General features: G+C 34.9%; 1 protein-coding gene across 13 annotated transcripts in view; it reads left to right on the top strand.

Annotated features, from left to right (window-relative positions):
• The first annotated feature begins 1,918 nt into the window (after nucleotides 1-1,918).
• LOC105233358 (uncharacterized) overlaps nucleotides 1,919-19,458 on the top strand; it is a 52,036-nt gene continuing 34,496 nt past the window's right edge. For 2 of the 13 annotated variants that reach the window (XM_049446731.1, XM_049446708.1), the window contains exon 1: nucleotides 1,919-2,041. In XM_049446731.1, coding sequence (XP_049302688.1) covers nucleotides 2,021-2,041 — 21 coding nt within the window. In that variant the 5' untranslated portion in view covers nucleotides 1,919-2,020. Of the gene's footprint in view, nucleotides 3,886-19,458 lie in introns of all 13 variants that reach the window. The other 11 variants (XM_049446748.1, XM_049446716.1, XM_049446743.1 and 8 more) reach the window with 7 other exon arrangements.

Raw genomic sequence — 19,458 nt, 5'->3', positions numbered from 1 at the left:
CATAGTCCCTCAGAGAACACATGCATACAGATGTACATACATATGTATATAGGCATTGTAATAACGTTGAGTCAAAGTAAACAATTATGAAATGTGATATATGGAACTACAAAAAATTTTGAGTCATCGCGATGCCTTTTTAAAAATAAAGTATAAGTAAAACTTTATTTATTTTCTAGTACCCAAGTACATATGTTCAAATGTAAAACTTAATCAAATATGGATGTATTCTATATGTAATACAGAAAAATAATTTGTGCCTTCATTCGAATATAATTCAGAAATTTGTATGTAGAATGTATCTTTATACATTTTATACTCTTTTAAAATAACATGTTGTTGTTATAATAGCGCGATAAAAAAATTCGCATATATTTTTGATCCTTCTCCATTCCAAGTTATGAATGCCTAACAGCCGTGGGGTGTATATACATATTAATGCTTTGCTATTTTGCAATATTTTTAAAGTTTTTATAGAACATACATATACAAAAAATGATTTTTGTGCATAAAAAATGGAAATGTCTTTCATCTAAAGATTGGAATTTTTAAAGTTAGTGTCGTTTTAATAACGTAAACACCTTAGAAGCCGCTGATTGTCCTTGAACGGAAAAAGACTGTCGTGGAATCGGGACCGTACATATGTATGTACATTTGTTTAGGAATAGTTAGAACCGAAAAAACCGTTCAGTAACACATTTTCATAATTTTTAATTATACTCATTGACGTTGTATTTCTTTTATTAACAGCGCATTACATATTAATTGATAACACTCGAGAAATACATTGAACTACTACTGCCTTTCTTCTTAGATCAACATTTTATTTTGGCAATTTGCCAACTGACTTGCGCGTTACTAAATTTAATACTATTTCTTATTTATTGTGCGTAAGTTGGGCAGCTCATCAAATAGTTTTGTTTTGAGTTTAATAATAATTAAATCTATATGCTCAGGTATATCTACATATACATATATCTCTAATACTTACTTAAGTTTGGTAGAGTCGGAAAAGTCAGTAAATGTTGCATTGCCCTTGTTTTCTGTAGGAACATTTTCGACTATTCTAGGCACTACATCGTCAACTGGCGTTAATATTGCTCCTCTTAATAAATCACTTTTACTTTTGATTTGTGCACAGCTACCAATACAAAAGCATTCTAATAGAACAATTAAAGACAACACAAGTATGGGAAGGCTTTGAATTTTTGCGTGGATAAGGGGGCAAGTTGGAACACTATAATTGCTATGCAAATGTTGAAACATTGATTTTCCACTTTTTTCATTCGACAATTTGGACCCCAGCAATAGCTCTGGAGCTTGTGGACCACTTGAGGGAGCTAAACACCGCAACGAAGAGGTATTTAAGCCATTGGATGCGTTCTTTAATAAAAACTGTTTATTTCTAGTCCGTATTTGGCTTTTGTATGACTGTTTTCCTTGTTTATGCATTTTGAACTTTTATTTAACAAACTTTATTTAAATAAATTGGTAAAAATCACTTCTCTACTTTACAAAAACAATCAAAAACTATAGGAACACCAAATGATGCACTACACTTAACGAACAATTTCCAACTGTCAAATTCCATTACTTTCCACTGCTTTTATCTCTGTGCTGCTACGTCAGAGTTGCATTCAGTGTTGTCAGAAATGATAACTTCGCCATATATTGAGGGATTTGTGATAACTAATATACCGATATACCGGACTTCAAGTATACAATTAACATTTTCAATGTTTTCACCATATAATATATACAGTTATTATTTACAATTGTACCTAATTAATTAAAATTGGAATAATTAAAAACAGTAGCAAGTATTACTTATCAATATTGAGTACATAATTTAAAATGTAATTATGATATTGAAAATAAAAATACTTTCATACATATGGGTGGCCACACCGACAAATTTAAGCCGATAAGAAAAAATATCGCACATCCTTAATAATTTTTGGTTCTGGTTTTCTAATAAAATATAACCATTTGTTCTCTTGTGTACCCATATCGTTAAATTATGTTACCTAGTGATATACGGGTAAGTTAGCGCGTTAACTCGGACAAACTTTAAAAGAAATACGCAGTGTCTAACGATTAGATAGGGTTTGTGTTCAATTGGTATTTGGAAAACATATTGGACTTATATACATACATACATACATACATACATAAGTACGTAATTGCACACTACGAATATTACAAGGTTTGTGACGCATTATCATTCATAAAAAAATTCTATATACCACCACAATAAATGTGCAAATTACAATAAACAAATAAGAAAAATTTTTAATGCGATATCTCAAAAAAAATCCTATGCATTTAAACTTCTATGTAAATTGTACACAAAACAAAGTTAAACTTGTGAAATAAATTTGTTTTGCGATCCAAAAGAAGACAAAGCAATGAAATTGTAATCCTCCCAGCAATTCCAAATTTGCTATTTTCGAGCGCTCGAAAAATAATATCCCTGGTCGGTCCAAAACCCCGGTGTTCAAAATTCTTCTGTGTCCAAATTCTTATTCTTTCTGCAATAATAATGAATAATAAATTTCCTATTATGTATTTCTCATTTTTGCCAATTCTCGATCAGTCTCGAATATCGAGGGTATCGATAATTCGAAAACGATCAGTGCATGACTCAATAGTGGCCATTCGAATTTACAACAGCTGTGCCACAATTTCGAACATAACCTTGCCATTTTCGTTGAAGTGAAGTGATTGTAAAGTTTTTCATATTTTTATAAAAATAACAAAAAAACCAATTTCTCTTATTGATTAACTAAACAACATCAATAATTACGTGTATATAACTTATAGAAAGTATAATTTTAACATCTAAAGACTGGTAAAGCGTAAAAGTGAATTTATCATTTCGGGAAATACGATGTTTTTTGATAAAAACAAAGAAAATATATCATACATGTTCGTAAAGTAGAACTAAAAACGAGTATTTTAAGACATTTCCCGTGAAAATTGGTGCACGTTTTCGGAAAAGCCGCTCTGCTGAACATTTACCCTATTTTCCTATATATGAAAAGAATTTTAATGGAAATTAACACATACATACATTGCAAAAGGTTTGAAACAATTATTATAACATGCACACAAGAGTTTAAAGTAGGTTTGTCAACTTGACCTTATAAACTCATAGAAACATTAACAGAAATCTCTGCATTCTATGTGGACATATTGATGCACAAGAAAAATGTTTTCGATTGAATGTGTTGAAGTGAAATTAATAAAAAAGGGAAAAAATAATTTGAAAAATAGTTTGTATATTGTCTATGACAATAGATGCCTATGGATCGGTTGTCACACATGTCATAGAACGAACGTAAAATGGATTTGTATGACGTATATCGCGAAACAATTTCAAAGCAAATCTATTTTGTTTATTTTTCTCGCGATTGGCATATGATTTAACCAATTAGATTTGCTCTGCCTAATTCCATAATTCTTTGAATATAGGGGTGAAGAAACACGTTCCACTACATAGTTTTCGATGTTGCCACCAAACACGTGATTTGCCAATTTTTTGTCCGAATATTTCTTTAACTTTCTTCTTTTGTGGAAGATGATTTTTTGTAATCGATTAGTTTCGGTCGTATATTTTGAGTGTTTATGTCGTGTAACAGATACTCTTTTTTTAATGTTTCAGATAGTGCAGGAATAGATAAAAATGGTAACCCTTGTAAAGAAGATGGACATGTTCCACAACATCAACGACTGCATTCTTTTTATGCAGTTATCTATGTACATACATATTTAATATACATATGTATACTAGGTTTCGTTATTTGTTGCGGTTAAGCACACAGTACAGTCGTCTGATAGACAGTAAGAAAGCAAGTTTACCCGTGCAGTGAGTTATACTAAGTGGTAATAACCGTAAATTTTTTTTTATAGTGTTAATCAATATGTGTTTTTAATTGCATTAAATTCGAACACAAGGTGTGTTCAATTTGCATACGCGATAATATTTATATTACATTATGTATGTATATATATAACAGACTTGTAAGCGTTTATGTACATGTGTACATTGCGTTGCTAAAGTTCAGTATACTTATTTAGTCAAGTATATGTACTTTTGTATGTACATATATCAAAATGGTGTATACATTTATTTATACTGTAGCTGTTACAACGTTGCGTTACAACGTTGTTTAATAAAGTTTTGAACAAATTTTTCCAGTGTGAGAGCGCCTCAAAATTTTCGTTTTTTTTTTACAACATTTTTTCATTGACTGAAACACATAGAGAGCGACACGACAGTGAACTGAAAATGGCGTTGGGCATCTTACTACATGAACATTCGTAAGAATGCAGCAACATAACAATGGCCGGCATGTACACAAGACAACGCAGTTGTCCATTTAGCATGTACACAATTTCGTTGTGGCCATACTAATACCTTGCACTTCAATGAAATTTTAATATTTTGTTCAAAGTGAAATTTTTTATGCAAAAAATAAGTAAATTTATTTGTTTTAAATTATCAATTGTTACTACAAATGGTAAAATAGAGCTATAATAGAGCTATTTTATGCTTTTATTTGTAAAATAACGTGAAGTTTGTAAGAACTGTGAATAATTTTACATATTAGTGGCATCACCACTCTTCCTCATCTCTCTATCTTCCATTCTACTGACAACTCTACTGTCGTTGGCAAATAAGAGAATATTGAAGTTAGCGAGAACGACAACCGTCGGCCTAGTCGTGACGTCGTCAAAATAACAGTGTCCATAAGAACGTGTGTATTTTAATATTTGACAGATGTCGTTTGTCGTCGTATTGTGTTCAGCACTTGAGAGCGCCTCAAAATTTGCGTTTTTTTTTACAACATTTTTTCATTGACGCTCTGAACACATAGAGAGCGACACGACAGTGAACTGCAAATGGCGTCGTGAATCCTACTACATGAACATTTGTAAGAAGGCTGCGACATAATAATGACAGGCATGTACACAAAACAACACAGCTCTCCATTTTGTATGTATTATACAAAATTTCGTTGTTGTCATACTTATTCCTCTCACTTCAATGCAGGTAGGTAGGTAGGAGTACAGCCTTATCGGGCTCAATTAGCACTTGATGTGCCATTTTGATAATGCATATGACACAAAATGTCATTGATTACAAAGATGTTTGTTTTTAATTGAAGATTGATATTTCTTAGAAAGCTGGTATGTGTGCTGGACATAGCGGAATTACTGGGAGGTGAACTTCGAAAGTATACTATTGAAATATATCGATACACTTTGATTACATTATTATACATACTCAAGAGATGATGTTACTGACAGTTATGATGAAAACTCTCATAGTATTTTAAAATAAGTGCTTATCAAACTTTTCTTATTTGGTTATTGTTGCATGTCATAATATCATTCGCACTGTTTTAATTCTATTACTATAAAGTAGGATTCATATATTTCATTTGCACATATATAAATATGTACCATATATACCACATACTTATTATAAGTGTAAAAAAAATCAGAAGTGTGATATATCAACCTGTTATGCGTGTTTACAATAAAACGCCCAAAGTTTAAGTGTAACCGCCAACAATGAAACCGGTAGGTATCAAAGTGATCAATACTTCAATGCAAAATGGAGGTCGAAATTTAGCTGCTGAGTAAGAAATTATCATTTTTTCCAACATGCACTTGTTTGTATTATGTACATGGTTAACCTTTATATATTTTTGGCAATTCGGTTTAAACTACTGTAACTTTTTTAGAAAACTAAGTGAAGAAGGGCTAAGTTCGGGTGTAACCGAATATTTAATGCTCCCTCAAGGAAAAAAGCCGGGCAAATACTTTTGTATTAATGTTGCGAAAGAGTTCAACATTTATTATATGAGAAAAAGTCATATTAGAGATAAAAAGCTTAGAGATAGGGGGCCTTTGTCAATGGTTTAGACCAATTTCATTCATATTTAGCGGTAAACCGTGTTTGAAATACACACATGCACCTGCCAGAAAAGTCTTTATACATCCATCAAATTCCGGATACGCTCCGAATACGTAGTTCCGACTCTCGTGAGAACGGTTATTAAGTACTCTTTTTTTTTAACGCTGAAAACAAAAAATGGTAGCAATTCAAAAACTTTTACACTGCGAGATAAATATTAATAGAAATATGGTATTTGAAAACGACTTCAAAGTTTTAATGTAAAAGAATTTACGAATTTAGTAGTGAAAGAAAAAAATGTCATATAATTAAAAAAAAATATGAAAGACTAAATCTGGCAAATTATAGGAAGAGTTTATTCTATGCAGAACGTCGTGGAAACTTTCAAAAAACCTAGGGTAGAAGCGTGCGGCTCAAATAAGCGAAAATAAAACAATCGCTAGGTAAGGATATTCATGAAGATACGTTATGGAAAAAAATTTAAGATAAATTAATACCATGCTCGTGTATCACATTTCATAGAAATAGGTATGGATTTTGAAAATTTTGCGAAAGGGTCATATTATAGGATGAAAGCAAATATTCCATAATTAGCACTAAAAAAAAAAAATTAAAGCCTCAAAAAAAAACCTTTTACCAACTGTGAAACATTCAGAAACCAATGTGAGACTCTAGTTGCTCTATAACATTAAGCACCAGTTGTATACTCTGCCTCAATACCTAGATCGCAGAGATATAATCCTTGAAGATCAGGCTATAGCTATCCGGTTAGGCGACGTTGAGTTCGAACTATTTAATATACAAGGTGCATTCCAAAAAAAAAAAACCAACAAATGGTTTTTTCGACAAAATCAATTTATTTTATTCAAATTCTGCTTCAATACAGCTTTTTGCACGGTCCAAAAGCATGTCGAACGAGTGTTTTAGCACGTTGGCCGGTATGGCCGCCAGTCTGCCGGTGCAAGCCTTTTGAGCCGTTTGCATAACGCTTTCCTTTCATGGACAAATACATTTTTCCGAAAAGGAAGATGTCGCACGGTGCCATATCAGGTGAATACGGGGAGTGGTTAGTGGTTAAAATGTGATTTTTGGTCAAATAATCGGTCACAAGCGTCGATTCGAATGATGGATTATGAGCAATTTGTGTGAAACAAACCGTGCACACACCTTTCGTAAGCCCAAAAGTTTAGTCAAAATGCGATAAATCAATGTTTTGGAGATGCTCAATTCCATTTCCATGAATTTCAATGATGATTTCGGCTGATTTTTGATGAATTCACGCACAGTTTCGATGGAATTTCCGGTGATCACGGATTTTGATTGGCCCACATGTTGATCGTCATTTATGTATGTCCTCACGACCACTTTGAAAACGTCGAAACCACTCGTGCACTCTGCTTCGGGATAGGCAATCATCGCCATAAACTTGTTTCATCAATTGAAACGTTTCGGTAAAAGTTTTACCAATTTTTAAACAAAATTTAATGTTGGCTCTTTATTCGAAGCTCATTTTCGCACCAATAACACACACATACTGACACTTAAAACGCAATAACTTCACTTCCAATCAATGAAATGTCATGAAATTCTCACTGGACAATCGATAAATATAGCGGATTCTAACGCACTAGTCGACATATAGATGACACCACCAGGGGACTCAAAAGTCCTGATTACTTTGGAAAGCACCTTGTATAAATCCCGGCGATCTACGTTAACTCTTGCATCATACCTCTGCCCATAATTATCTCGATCGAGAAATCTCTCGACTTTATTTCTGTGGGCTGCGCGGTTTGTTAACTTTAATAAAGCTATCTGGGATGGCTTCACAGAATTTGTCGATAGAACCTTCCCCGCAATACCCATTCCTTTATACGTAATTGTTGGCGATCGTAAATCAACAAAAGCGGACAAAATGGATAAAGCACCTGAAGACTTGTAACCTCTCCAACGGCGTGAGTAAGCTTTCGACTACAGTCAAGGTTTTGTCTAATCCGAGCAGACATGATGACTAAGTTGAAATTCAATTCGATGACCTTGCCTCCTTGAACCCGAACAAATCCGCGAGTTATTTTAGGGGGCAGTTCACATTGCACTCTTGGATAGACAAAGTCAAACAATGTGTCACCCGACAGTTGCGCAAAATGCTAATACACTGCGTAAAACTTTCTTTCACCGATGAGGATGTTCGGTGTGTTTATGACAGGCTAAATATTTTAGATCCATGTGGAATAAACTTGGTGATGCTAAATCACCCAGGCTCGACAGGAGTAAGTTCCTAACCAAGGCCCTCAATCTCACCGCTCACCACTCTTCAAATACCGGATGTGTGGAAAGTCGGAAAAGTGGTCCCACTACTGAAACTCGCCATCAAAGGGAAGTCTTACGATACGATAACAATACTCTCCCCAGTAGTAAAGTGAAGAAATCATCCTTACTGTTTCAGTATATATAAACTACTAATTGAAAATAATTAAGTAGGTGGTTACGCAGTGTGGTGTCCTTTCCACGTTACTGATTAGTTTCTACATTTCGAAGCTCCTTCAACCACAAGAGGGAATTTCTATCACCTCGTACGATTATGAGTGCACCATATTGACGTCGGGCAATGGAATCGATGGCATGCGGTCTCCGACATTTCTCGGTTCTTCTCTGCAAGGAGCCTGCCACTCTATCCCACTAAATCCACAGCGACCACATTCATAAACTGAACGAAAGAGTAGACTATGCACTCTCCATGATGTACAGTTCCGACTGCTAATATTCCGAAAATTTTAATTGCAACATTTTACTCCTTCACTAATCATACGACCGCGATTACTGTCAAAGAACAGAACCGCCACAAAATCCTCAAGTCACATTGGGAAAGGACAAAAAACGTTCTAGGCAACATACAATGCAATCTGCTGGGTGGTCTTAAGCTACGCCGCACCGATTTGGTCGCTTGAATGCTCAAACATATCAGAACACTGTACTCCGCACTATAAAAGGATGCTTTTTAATGTCTCCGGTCGACGAGATACATAGCGAAGCCCTTATGCTTCCAGTTAAGGAACACAATGAACTTCACTCCAAGCGGATCCACCTCCTTGGAACATCAAGAGATCTTTCCTAGACTACATTGACGACTTTGGAAACTACGCCGACCAGACTACGGACGCTGCTAACTTCACACACACACACCGACCGCTATTCACAGTAAAGCCATTATTAGGAATGCTTTCACACACTACCCCCAGTGAATGGCATACTTAACATTAAATCATATCAGAGAAAGAATTTGAGTTGTCCAGAGAATCTAAGGTAACTTTTGCGCATTTTCGCTCTCAATATTATAGCAGGTTAAGTTCTTACTTATCCTGAACTGACTCCGACATAAACGAGTCCCCGCATAATTCTCTTTGCATGCCCAATGAATCCTACTCATCTGACACTTCTCTCCCGATGGCCCGACCACGTCCGAACAGCACGTTTCCTAGGCCTCCCGTTAGACGACTTCGATGACAACCAACTTGAGCATTACCACCCAAGCGGGAATTAGCGATTGTAGCTTCTCAACGTCGAACCTTCTTTGTGTTTATTGACGAGCGTCTTTTGCTGCATAGAGGCGAGTGCGTATCTTGGCTGAAACAAGATAGTGGTCCGAGTCAATGTTATGACCTCGGTGCGTACGCAGGTCTAAAACATTGGATACGTGTCCTCCGTCTATCACAACATGATCAATCTGGTTGGTGGTTTTTCAAACCGGAGACAACCAGATAGCTTGATGAATCTAGTACTAGTAGTGAATCCATATTTCTGACCACGTCGAAGTCGATCAGCCTCAACCCATTTGGGATGTTTCATCATGGAGGCTGAATTTACTGACCGTTTTACCAAAGACAACTTATTTGCCCACCCTGGCGTTAAAGTCGCAAAACGCGATTTTGACATCGTGGTGCTCATAGAAACCCGCTTGCATTGGTAGTCATCAAAAGGGGGGTCTCTCATCCGAGGCTGTTGTTTCCGTTGTATGGGCAGTGGAGAGGGCTACAATCCGATTTCACCAATTTTCACACTGTCGGAGGGTTTGCTGAAAATTTAATTAGTATAGTCTTAGTGGTTTGGTAGATTTGTACATTTAGCCTATTAGAAGGCGAGACCACATCCACTTTTTGGAAAAGTTAAAACCACACCAATCTCTTCCTAATGGTATTCGCTGTACCACATTGGAATGTTCACTTCAGTTATAACATTTTGGCGTTTTGTGGCCTTGGAAGTGGCCCGATTCCGCCCATTTGCAATACCAATCTTCTGATGGTGCCAATATGTGGACAAAGTTATCAAGATAGTGAAATTTTTTTAACACAAGCTAAAGCTTGCACAGACGAACGGACGAACATATAATCAGCCGCATTTCAACACGTATCCTCATACTGATATTTTTGTTATACATATGTACATTTTATATCTATCTCGATTAATTTTAGGTTATTGCTTTCGTAAGGGAAGTAGATATTAAAAATTTTTATTTACGAACTAAAGTTCAAAATTGACTCAGAAGAAACGGCTTATGTTTGGCCAATACTGAGCTCCAACCAACTGTAAAACTGTAAAAATGGAAGAAGAATAATGACAAAGAGCGAAATAATGAAAAAGTAAAGAAACGGAAAATCAGTAGGAATTAGCTAGAAAAGATCTATCAAATATCACTATTCAAAACAATGAATATAAAACAAATTCAAACAAAGTTCATCAAATCTCGATTGTCTACACATACCCGTTAACAGCTATTTCTACATATGGCAGTAGGAGTTTCACTAGCAGAAGGAAGCGGCTCTCTCAGACTTTTACGCTCGCAACTTGAGCTCTTTTTGCTGTTTTTTTTTTTGGGTTAAGAAACGCCTTTCCAGCAGAAATTTTGCTAGCTGGTAATATTTAGCTGTAATGAAGCAAACTGCTGAAGGTTATCTGTTCAAAATTGAACATGTTCGTTGCTACCACGGCTACCAATACATTTAGAGCTTTTACATATGTATTTTACATATTGAGTAAGATATAAAACATTCAGTCCACTAATATTAAATATCTATATTCAAATATATTGAACATACATACATACATACATATGTATATATAAACACATAAACATACATATATACATAAACAAACACATAAAATGCATTGTCATGCAAAGCGTTCAACATACAATATCACAAACCTAATTACGAAGGATAAGATGTTTGCATATGATAACTAATGGGTTCTTAGAATACATTTAACCAATTGTTTGTAAATGTACGCATATGGAAACAAACCCAAGGTCACACAAAATATGTTAAAACAATTGGCAACATACATGCATATAAACACACACACATACGCATATATTTAGTTATTTAAGATATTTTGAAAATTAATACATAAAGGTTTGAAATTTGAAAATAAAATTAGAATGAAAATTTCTCAACTTAGAAACGATCTTTATTCTTCCCCGCCAGTGGTAAGAATCTGAAGAATCTGATTTAAGTTTCACCGTTTGATCATACAAATCAAACTTATTATTACCTGTATAACGACCCAAAGATAAAACAGGAATCGTGCAAATCGTGCTATGGAATAAACTACGAATAATCGAGATAGATATAGATTACATATATTGTGCAGTTATGGTCAAAATAATGGGGTACATTTTTAGAAGCTTAAATTGAAATGAATCTTTTGAAAACCTTGGATGGGAACGATTGCGTTCTTTTGGGAAAATCTTTAGTGGCTATCAGATTATTATTCTTAAAAGCATTTAGGTTAGGTTAAAATGTCGATTCTAACAGGAATCCAACTTGGGCAGCTTTGAGCGGCGATTGATTATGGTAGCTAAAACTTAGGTCTACAACTTTGCTTCCGCCGCTTTTTTTTGTAAATTTAAGGCTTTATTGTATAAAAACGGTTACTTAATTAACACACGAAATGCTTTATGATCCATGTTTTTTGTAAACTAACACATGTTGCTTTACAAAAGTTCTATATTTTTTTAATACCTAATAGAAATCGTATAAATGGTAGTGGTAGAGTAAAAGTATTATCTAAGTATGTGTCAGCCTCAGAAAAGCGTGGACGGGTCCTCAGCCGCACTTTTCTTGGAATTAAAGAAGAAAAGCAAAATTTCCCGCAAATGTCGAGAATTCGACTCAAAAAGTGACATTTTCAGTTGAGAATAAGTTTGGGATGCAAACGGCTCTCTACAAATATTTTGTTGGGTTAATGTTGGCACAAATGTCCGAGATCCATATAAAATGATTTAATCGACCACTGCTTGACCTTAGAGACATCTATTGGAAATAGATGCCTGGATGTTTCTATCTCACCCTCTTCCAAACAACTTTGACAACTAGTGTCCGAAACGATTTTAGCCTTACCGCATGTACTTATGCCTATGACAATATCCAATAAGAGCCCTTACGATTGTGGATAAGTTTGCTAAGAGCAAATAGCTCAGAAAATCTTCTGTGTTCTACTCTAGGTCTAACAGACGCACAGGATCGTCGTCCAGGCTGCACTTTGTAGCATAAAGTGTACTGATATCTTCAAAGTAGTCACTTTTGCCTGAAAAACTCTACATTTGTACGGCATCACAAAAAAGATTGACGGATAAATCTTTACAGAAAATCCATGAAAAAGCTTATCCTGCGACTCCCCCTCCCCTTTCATATGTCCCTTGTCGGTGTGTGGACAAGGAGAAGGCCGCTATGAATAGCCTCCGCGATGCAGTGAACCAAGTTTTCAGGAATGCAGTTGAAGAAGGCTGGCCAGTTTTCCTGAACTTTAGAGAGAAACTGAAATTGAGTGCAATTGGTGTAGTACCGCAGGCAACCGTTGCCTTCTTTACTCTGTCCTAATTATTTGGCCTCCATGAAAGCTTGTTATCAAGGATAAGCCCGCGATATTTCACCTTGTAAACAGGTTGAAGGCGTGAGCCTCTGAATGAGGGAAGAAACGCTAATACCTCCTGATGAAAGTTTTCTTGGGTTGATGGCTATGGTGCTTCTATTCGCCCAGTTGGATACCACTTTGATAGCTCGTAGACGGTATTGGAATGAAAACTAAGGTAACAAACGTATGCTGTTTATTCAGAACAAATATTTTCGGCACTTCCTCAGACAATGTAAAGATGGATGAAACTGGATGATAACCACACTACAATTAAGAAATTTCTATAAGGGTTATTTCTATTAAGATATTTGATAAAAGGAGCCGCATTAGCGAAGAGCATCCGTAGTTTAAAAATTTTTTTACAAAGAGTACTCTACCGTTCCGTAGATTTAATGTTTTATTTCGAAGACCACTTAAATCAATTACAATTTACATTTACAATAAATCACTAAATAAAGGCGTTGAAAGAATTAAATTTCACATACTATATGATACAGAAGGGTCTAATTAGCCAATTCCCGGCAAATTGCGTGAATAGCATAACTGACATTCGTATTTTGCAACAATCAGGCCAATTCGAATTGATTCTTTCACTTTACGGTGTTGATATCAAGAGTGTAAAAAGAGTGCCTTTAAAGCGTGGTATCTTGGATCAAAAAATAGCCGAAATCGGACCATAACTTTTCAAGCTCTCAGGACCGAATATGTGTGCCCCAGTGTTTATGACTGACTTTTCTGCTCAAATATCGGTCAATATGTGAGATATATTATTCAAACTCAAAAATAATCATTTTATGATGACTGTGTATAATAATCGGATAATAATAAAGACAGGGACACAGATTCCGTTAGACAAATGCAAAGTATTTGCACACATTTCGTAAAAAGCCATTTTGTTCTTAACAAAGTCCGCAAGCAGTTGTGTTTAATAAGGACAACGTATTGAAACGTATTTTTTTTGCAGAGATAAGGCAAAAATAATATTTATGGTTTTAATATCAATCAATTTAAACCTGGTTCTTTTTTTATTGTATCGATATGAGTAAGGATAAGCACTGCGATTCGAAAACTTGAGAACATATTAAATATGTATTTAGTGAAACAAGGAAATTCGTACAGAAAAGTAGCGAATTTACTGAATACTTTTAAAACACTGTTTGAGCAAGCAGTAAAATGGGTTTCCCAGATTGAAACAGGCGCCAAGAAGTCAAAAATAGCGTTGTTTGTCAGGAAAATATAGTTTGCTATGTGAAGAAAAATCCATTAATTTCATTTCATTCAATCCATTCATATAAAGGAAAATCTCAAGAACCAAAGCACGAAAAAAAAGGTCTATGTTGTCAAAAAAAGAACGTGCAACAAAAGCTTAAGTTTGCCGAAGGACATGACCTTTGGCCTAAAGAAAAATTACGTAACATTCTCGGGTTTGACAAAACAAAAGTCAACTTATTTAATTCTGATCGAGGTATCCATTATGTAAGAAGACCGAATAATGCTGCCTATAACCAACCCTAAGTATACGATAAAGACCGTTAAACATGTTGGTGGAAACATTATTATTTGAGGACCGTTTTCATACAATGGTCTGCGGTCGCTGCATAGGATACCGCAGACTGTGAAGACAACCGATTATGTGGCAATACTACAAGAATTTATGCTACAGTACGCTGAAGACAATATGCCACTTAGGTGGATATTTATGTGGGACAACGAATCTAAAAAACACGGCTAAGTGTACAAACGAGTGGCTTAGGGTCAATAGTGGAGTGGTCACCGCACTCATTGGATCTAAAAGCCCTTGAAAATTTGTGATATACATATGGTGAAAGCGGCGTTAATAGAAAAGTGTCCGAGTATTAATCCAGAGCTTTTTCAACTTATTCAAATTTCATGGAATGCAATTCCAGTTTCCGTCTGCCAAAACCTAGTTGATTAATATCATCACTTCTGAATGAAAACTAGTTACTTTTTTACTTGATATTGTATTTTTTTTGCTAATATCGTGAATTTGAAAACAAATGCAAATAAAATATAAAATGTAGGAAAATATGGGTAGAACTGTAAAAAAAAATATTTTTAATTGGTTCGCAATAAATTTGATTATATAATTGCCGTTGATTCCCACACATTTCCGGATGTACATTAACTTCATTAACTGTAGGCCGCTGTCCATATTATTTTTCACATAACTGTATATACATACATATGTTGATGAATATGTGAGCTGCCTTAACGAAACTCAGAGAACGTCTTTTCCTATTAACAGTGTATCCTTGCGCCTAAATTAGATAAAATCGGGCAAATATTCCCCTACCACCAATATACCTAAAGTAAGACTTTAAACTTCTTGCTGTGATTTTCGTTATTCTCGCAGGCATTCGGCCGGATATGTCGGTCAGTGTGTCAGCTATCCTTATGATACCATGTTCTCAAGTATATAAGGAGTGATGCGAAAAGTTAACGCAATCATTCTAGATCTTCCCTTAGTTCCAATGTATGTCATAATTTAATGGAATTACATAGGTGTGCAAGTTTCTTAATGCTTTTGTGCTGAATATGAATGAACTTGGTCTATACATTGATCTAAACCCCACTTTCTCATTTCCGATTATCTTAAAATAAAACGTAACAAAAAAAATCAATACTTATATGTACATATGTATATTAAATATACAGAACACAGATTTACTTTTAGTTTTTTTCTGGTTGATATGGTATAATATATATTAGGGTGCTAAAAAAAAAATTTGATTTTTTTCAACTCTTCTTCTTCTTAATTGTCGTAGACACCGATTACGCGAGTTAACAACCGCGCGCCAGTCGTTTCTTCTTTTCGCTACGTGGCGCCAATTGGGTATTCCAAGCGAAGCCAGGTCCTTCTCCACTTGGAATTTCCAACGGACTGGAGGTCTTCCTCTTCCTATGCTTCCCCCGGCGGGTACTGCGTCGAATACTTTCAGAGCTGGAGTGTTTTCGTCCATCCGGACAACATGACCTATCCAGCGTAGCCGCTGTCTTAATTCGCTGAACTATGTCAATGTCTCGTATATCTCGTACAGCTCATCGTTCCATCGAATGCGATATTCGCCGTGGTCAATGCGTAAAGGACCATAAATCTTTCGTTGAACCTTTCTCTCGAAAACTCGTAACGTCGACTCATCGGTTGTTGTCATCGTCCAAGCCTCTGCACCATATAGCAGGACGGGAATTATGAGCGACTTATAGAGTTTGGCTTTTGTTCGTCGAGAGAGGACTTTACTTTTCATTCAGTTCGAAGTAGCACCTGTTGGCAAGAGTTATCCTGCGTTGGATTTCTAGGCTGACATTGTTGGTGGTGTTTACGCTAGTTCCAAGATAGACGAAATTATCTACAACTTCAAAGTTATGACTGTCAACAGTGACGTGAGTGCCAAGTCGCGAGTGCGACGACTGTTTGTTTGATGACAGGAGATAAGGGGTCGCTATTTTTTTTTTATAGGTTGCCATACATTTAACATAGGAATTTTCGTTTTTCATTCAAACTAAAATTTCACCAACTAACTTTCGTTTCTCAAAAATAACCATCACCCAGCGGGATATGGTAGACATTGGTAAGCGAGCAAGGTAAACGATGTAGCATGATTGTATCGCCTACTCCGACCCATGAAAATTAACATGGCGATGCCTTACGAAAAGTAACAGATCACCCCTTTCGCTTACCATAGGGACGAAAAATTCTTCGATGCCAAATTTAACGAAGAATTCTTCGATGCCATAGTAAACGAAGAATTCTTCGATGCCATAGTAAGCGAAGAATTCTTCGAAGCCATAGTTAACGAAGATTTTTTTAATGCCACAGTTATACCATGTTCAGACCGACATTTAATCACACGATTTCGGCTGTTGAATGGATTATCCCAGTAATCTTAAAAATTTATCAAGATTTCGCCATACAAAAATGACATTTTCAAATCACTTCATTGAAAGGATTTGAAACTGATCCACGCTAAATCTTTCTTGCGACTCTGATTTTGCGCCATCTACTTGTCAGCATTGGAAATCTGTTATATTATCACAGCTGATTTAGACACTACAAAGGGGGAAAAATGTAAACAAACAAACTTTTTTTAAAGCAATGGATCTAATTTCACCTGAAAATCGACTAAACAAATGAAAAAATGCATCCATTATTTCTATTATATGGAAAATATTTGAAAAAAGACGGCTTTTTTTACAAAATACTATATGACAATACTTTCTTTTGATAAATATTAAGCGATGTGACTTCATGAATGAAAATAACAGCTGTTTTTTGATCTTTCTAACGGCAGTGAAAACACTGTTCGGTTATGAAATGCTTTAATGTAATCTAACCTTTTAAATTTTCGGTCTGAACATGGTATTAACGATGAATTCTTCGATGCCATAGTTCACGAAGAATTCTTTGATGCCAAGGTCAATGGAAAAAATGCATATTCGTATGAAAATAAGTATTATGTGTACAAAAACTCACCTTATAGGCCACTCACACTTTTGTTAAAAAGAAAACTAGATTCAATACAATCGTTATAAGGTTTTATTTTATGCGAAATGCACTTAAATTCTTCAAAGAAAAAACTTTCGTTTCTCAAAAATAACCATCACATATTCAGAAAGTTCACTTTCCAAACTTTAAAAATTTCTGCGACAAGAGTAAGGTAAGAGTTGAAAAAAAAAATTAAAAAAAATTTTTTTAAGTACCCTAATAAATATATAGGTCATTATGTAAGGTATATTAATGAAACTCAGGAATCATCCTTTTCTGCTAGCCATATAAGTCTTTATATCAAAAATGGGTAAAATTCATAAGAGAAAAGAAAACATGAAAAATAATGTAAAAATGTATTAATAATGACAATATCAGCGAAACAAAATAACTAAATAAATAAATGCACGATAATTAAAAAGTATATTACGAGCATAAGAAAATTATTAAAAAATAAATAATAATAATAATCAAGCCTAGATGTTTTGAAATGACGGCATTTCATTTAGAGGGGAGAGTTAAGGAATGTATTCCTTATAATATTATCTTATCAAAATATCCTAAACAAACAAACATCAAAACAACCTTGAATTTGAGTAAACAAAAAATATCAAAATAACCTTATCTTAGAACAAAGGAAATACATATCTATGCAAACCTTCTATTATATGTAAACAAACCTAAGCAAACAATGTATTAAATGTAAACAAACTAACAACTAGTAATAAGTAAACATACTAACTAGTATAAATATAAGAATCATGTAACAAATTAGTCTTAAGAGTACTAACAAAGAGTATACATCTCGATGCAGCTCGAAAATATATCTTTTGACTATACTTTTATATTAGGTATATGAGACCTAGGCGATGTATTGACCTGTATCTATTTTTGGTAATACATACACATACAAATAATGTATTATTCTGAGTTAATGTACACCTATGTATGTTACCATCACCATATAAATGATCAAGATGACAAGAGAAATTGAAATCCGTTTGACTGCTTGTCTGTCCGTCCGTCCGTGCGTACTTTAGTACAAAAAAAAAAAATCGTGTTCGTAGATGGGCGTAATCGGACCACTGCCACGCCCACAAATCGCCATTATTCGAAAACATATAAAGTGCCATAACTAAGCGCTAAATTAAGATATAAAGCTGTAATTTGGTACAAAGGATCACAGTAGGAAGGGGCACCTGTGAGCAAAATTTTTTGAAAAAGTGATTGTGGCCACACCCTCTCCCAAGTTTAAAGTACATATCTCCTAAACCACTTAAGCTACAACAACCAAATTTGCTGAGTACAAATCTTGTAAGAACTTCTACCGACAGTGTGATGAAAGGGGAGGATAACCCCGCTCACTCCCCATATAATGATACTGTTCAAAACTACCAAAAACGCGGTAAATCAATAAATGTCGATCAACATGTGGGCCAATCAAAATCCGTGATTACCGAAAATTCCTTCGAAATTGTGCGCGAATTCATCAAAAATCATCATTGAAATTCGTGAAAATGGAATTGAACATCTCCAAAACATCGATTTACCGCATTTGACCGAAAATTTGGGCTTACGAAAGGTGTGTGCACTTAGGGCGGGTCGAATTTTGTTCGCATAAAGCGGCTAGCAAAAACGAAAACTACAGAAAATTCTAAGAAAGTTTTGTCAAGAAACCATGGGTCTAAAATTGATTCCCAGTTCGCGCAGAGCGACTTTAGATTTTGAGGTCATACTTATAAAATTGTACTCAAAAACCTATAGTTTTAAAAATAATAGCATGCAATAATAGCCGGTTTTTGTAACTTATTCGTTTTTTTACGTGGCTGAGCAAAAAACAACAAAAGTAAGCAATGGTACGGTACTCTTACCACACAAGTGGTTTGCGTTGAATAAACAATAGTGTGTTCTAAATAATTTTTTTCAAGTTTTAAATAGTTTTCGATCAATAAATTATAATGGAAACGTCTGCAATGTCAGTTGATTCCACCAATTCAGAAATTGATACAATTTCAATGAACACCGGGTCTTGTGTTCCTCCCAGTCTGAATATTGGCTTGCCAAGAGATTTGAGTGATCTAAATCTATCAAGTAATCGTGACGTTAATTTTAATAATTA

The sequence above is a fragment of the Bactrocera dorsalis genome, chromosome 1 (genome assembly GCF_023373825.1).
Source record: "Bactrocera dorsalis isolate Fly_Bdor chromosome 1, ASM2337382v1, whole genome shotgun sequence".
Classification (NCBI taxonomy): domain Eukaryota; kingdom Metazoa; phylum Arthropoda; class Insecta; order Diptera; family Tephritidae; genus Bactrocera; species Bactrocera dorsalis.
Note: the sequence above shows the minus strand (reverse complement) of the source record. Positions and strands in the feature narration are given on the sequence as shown.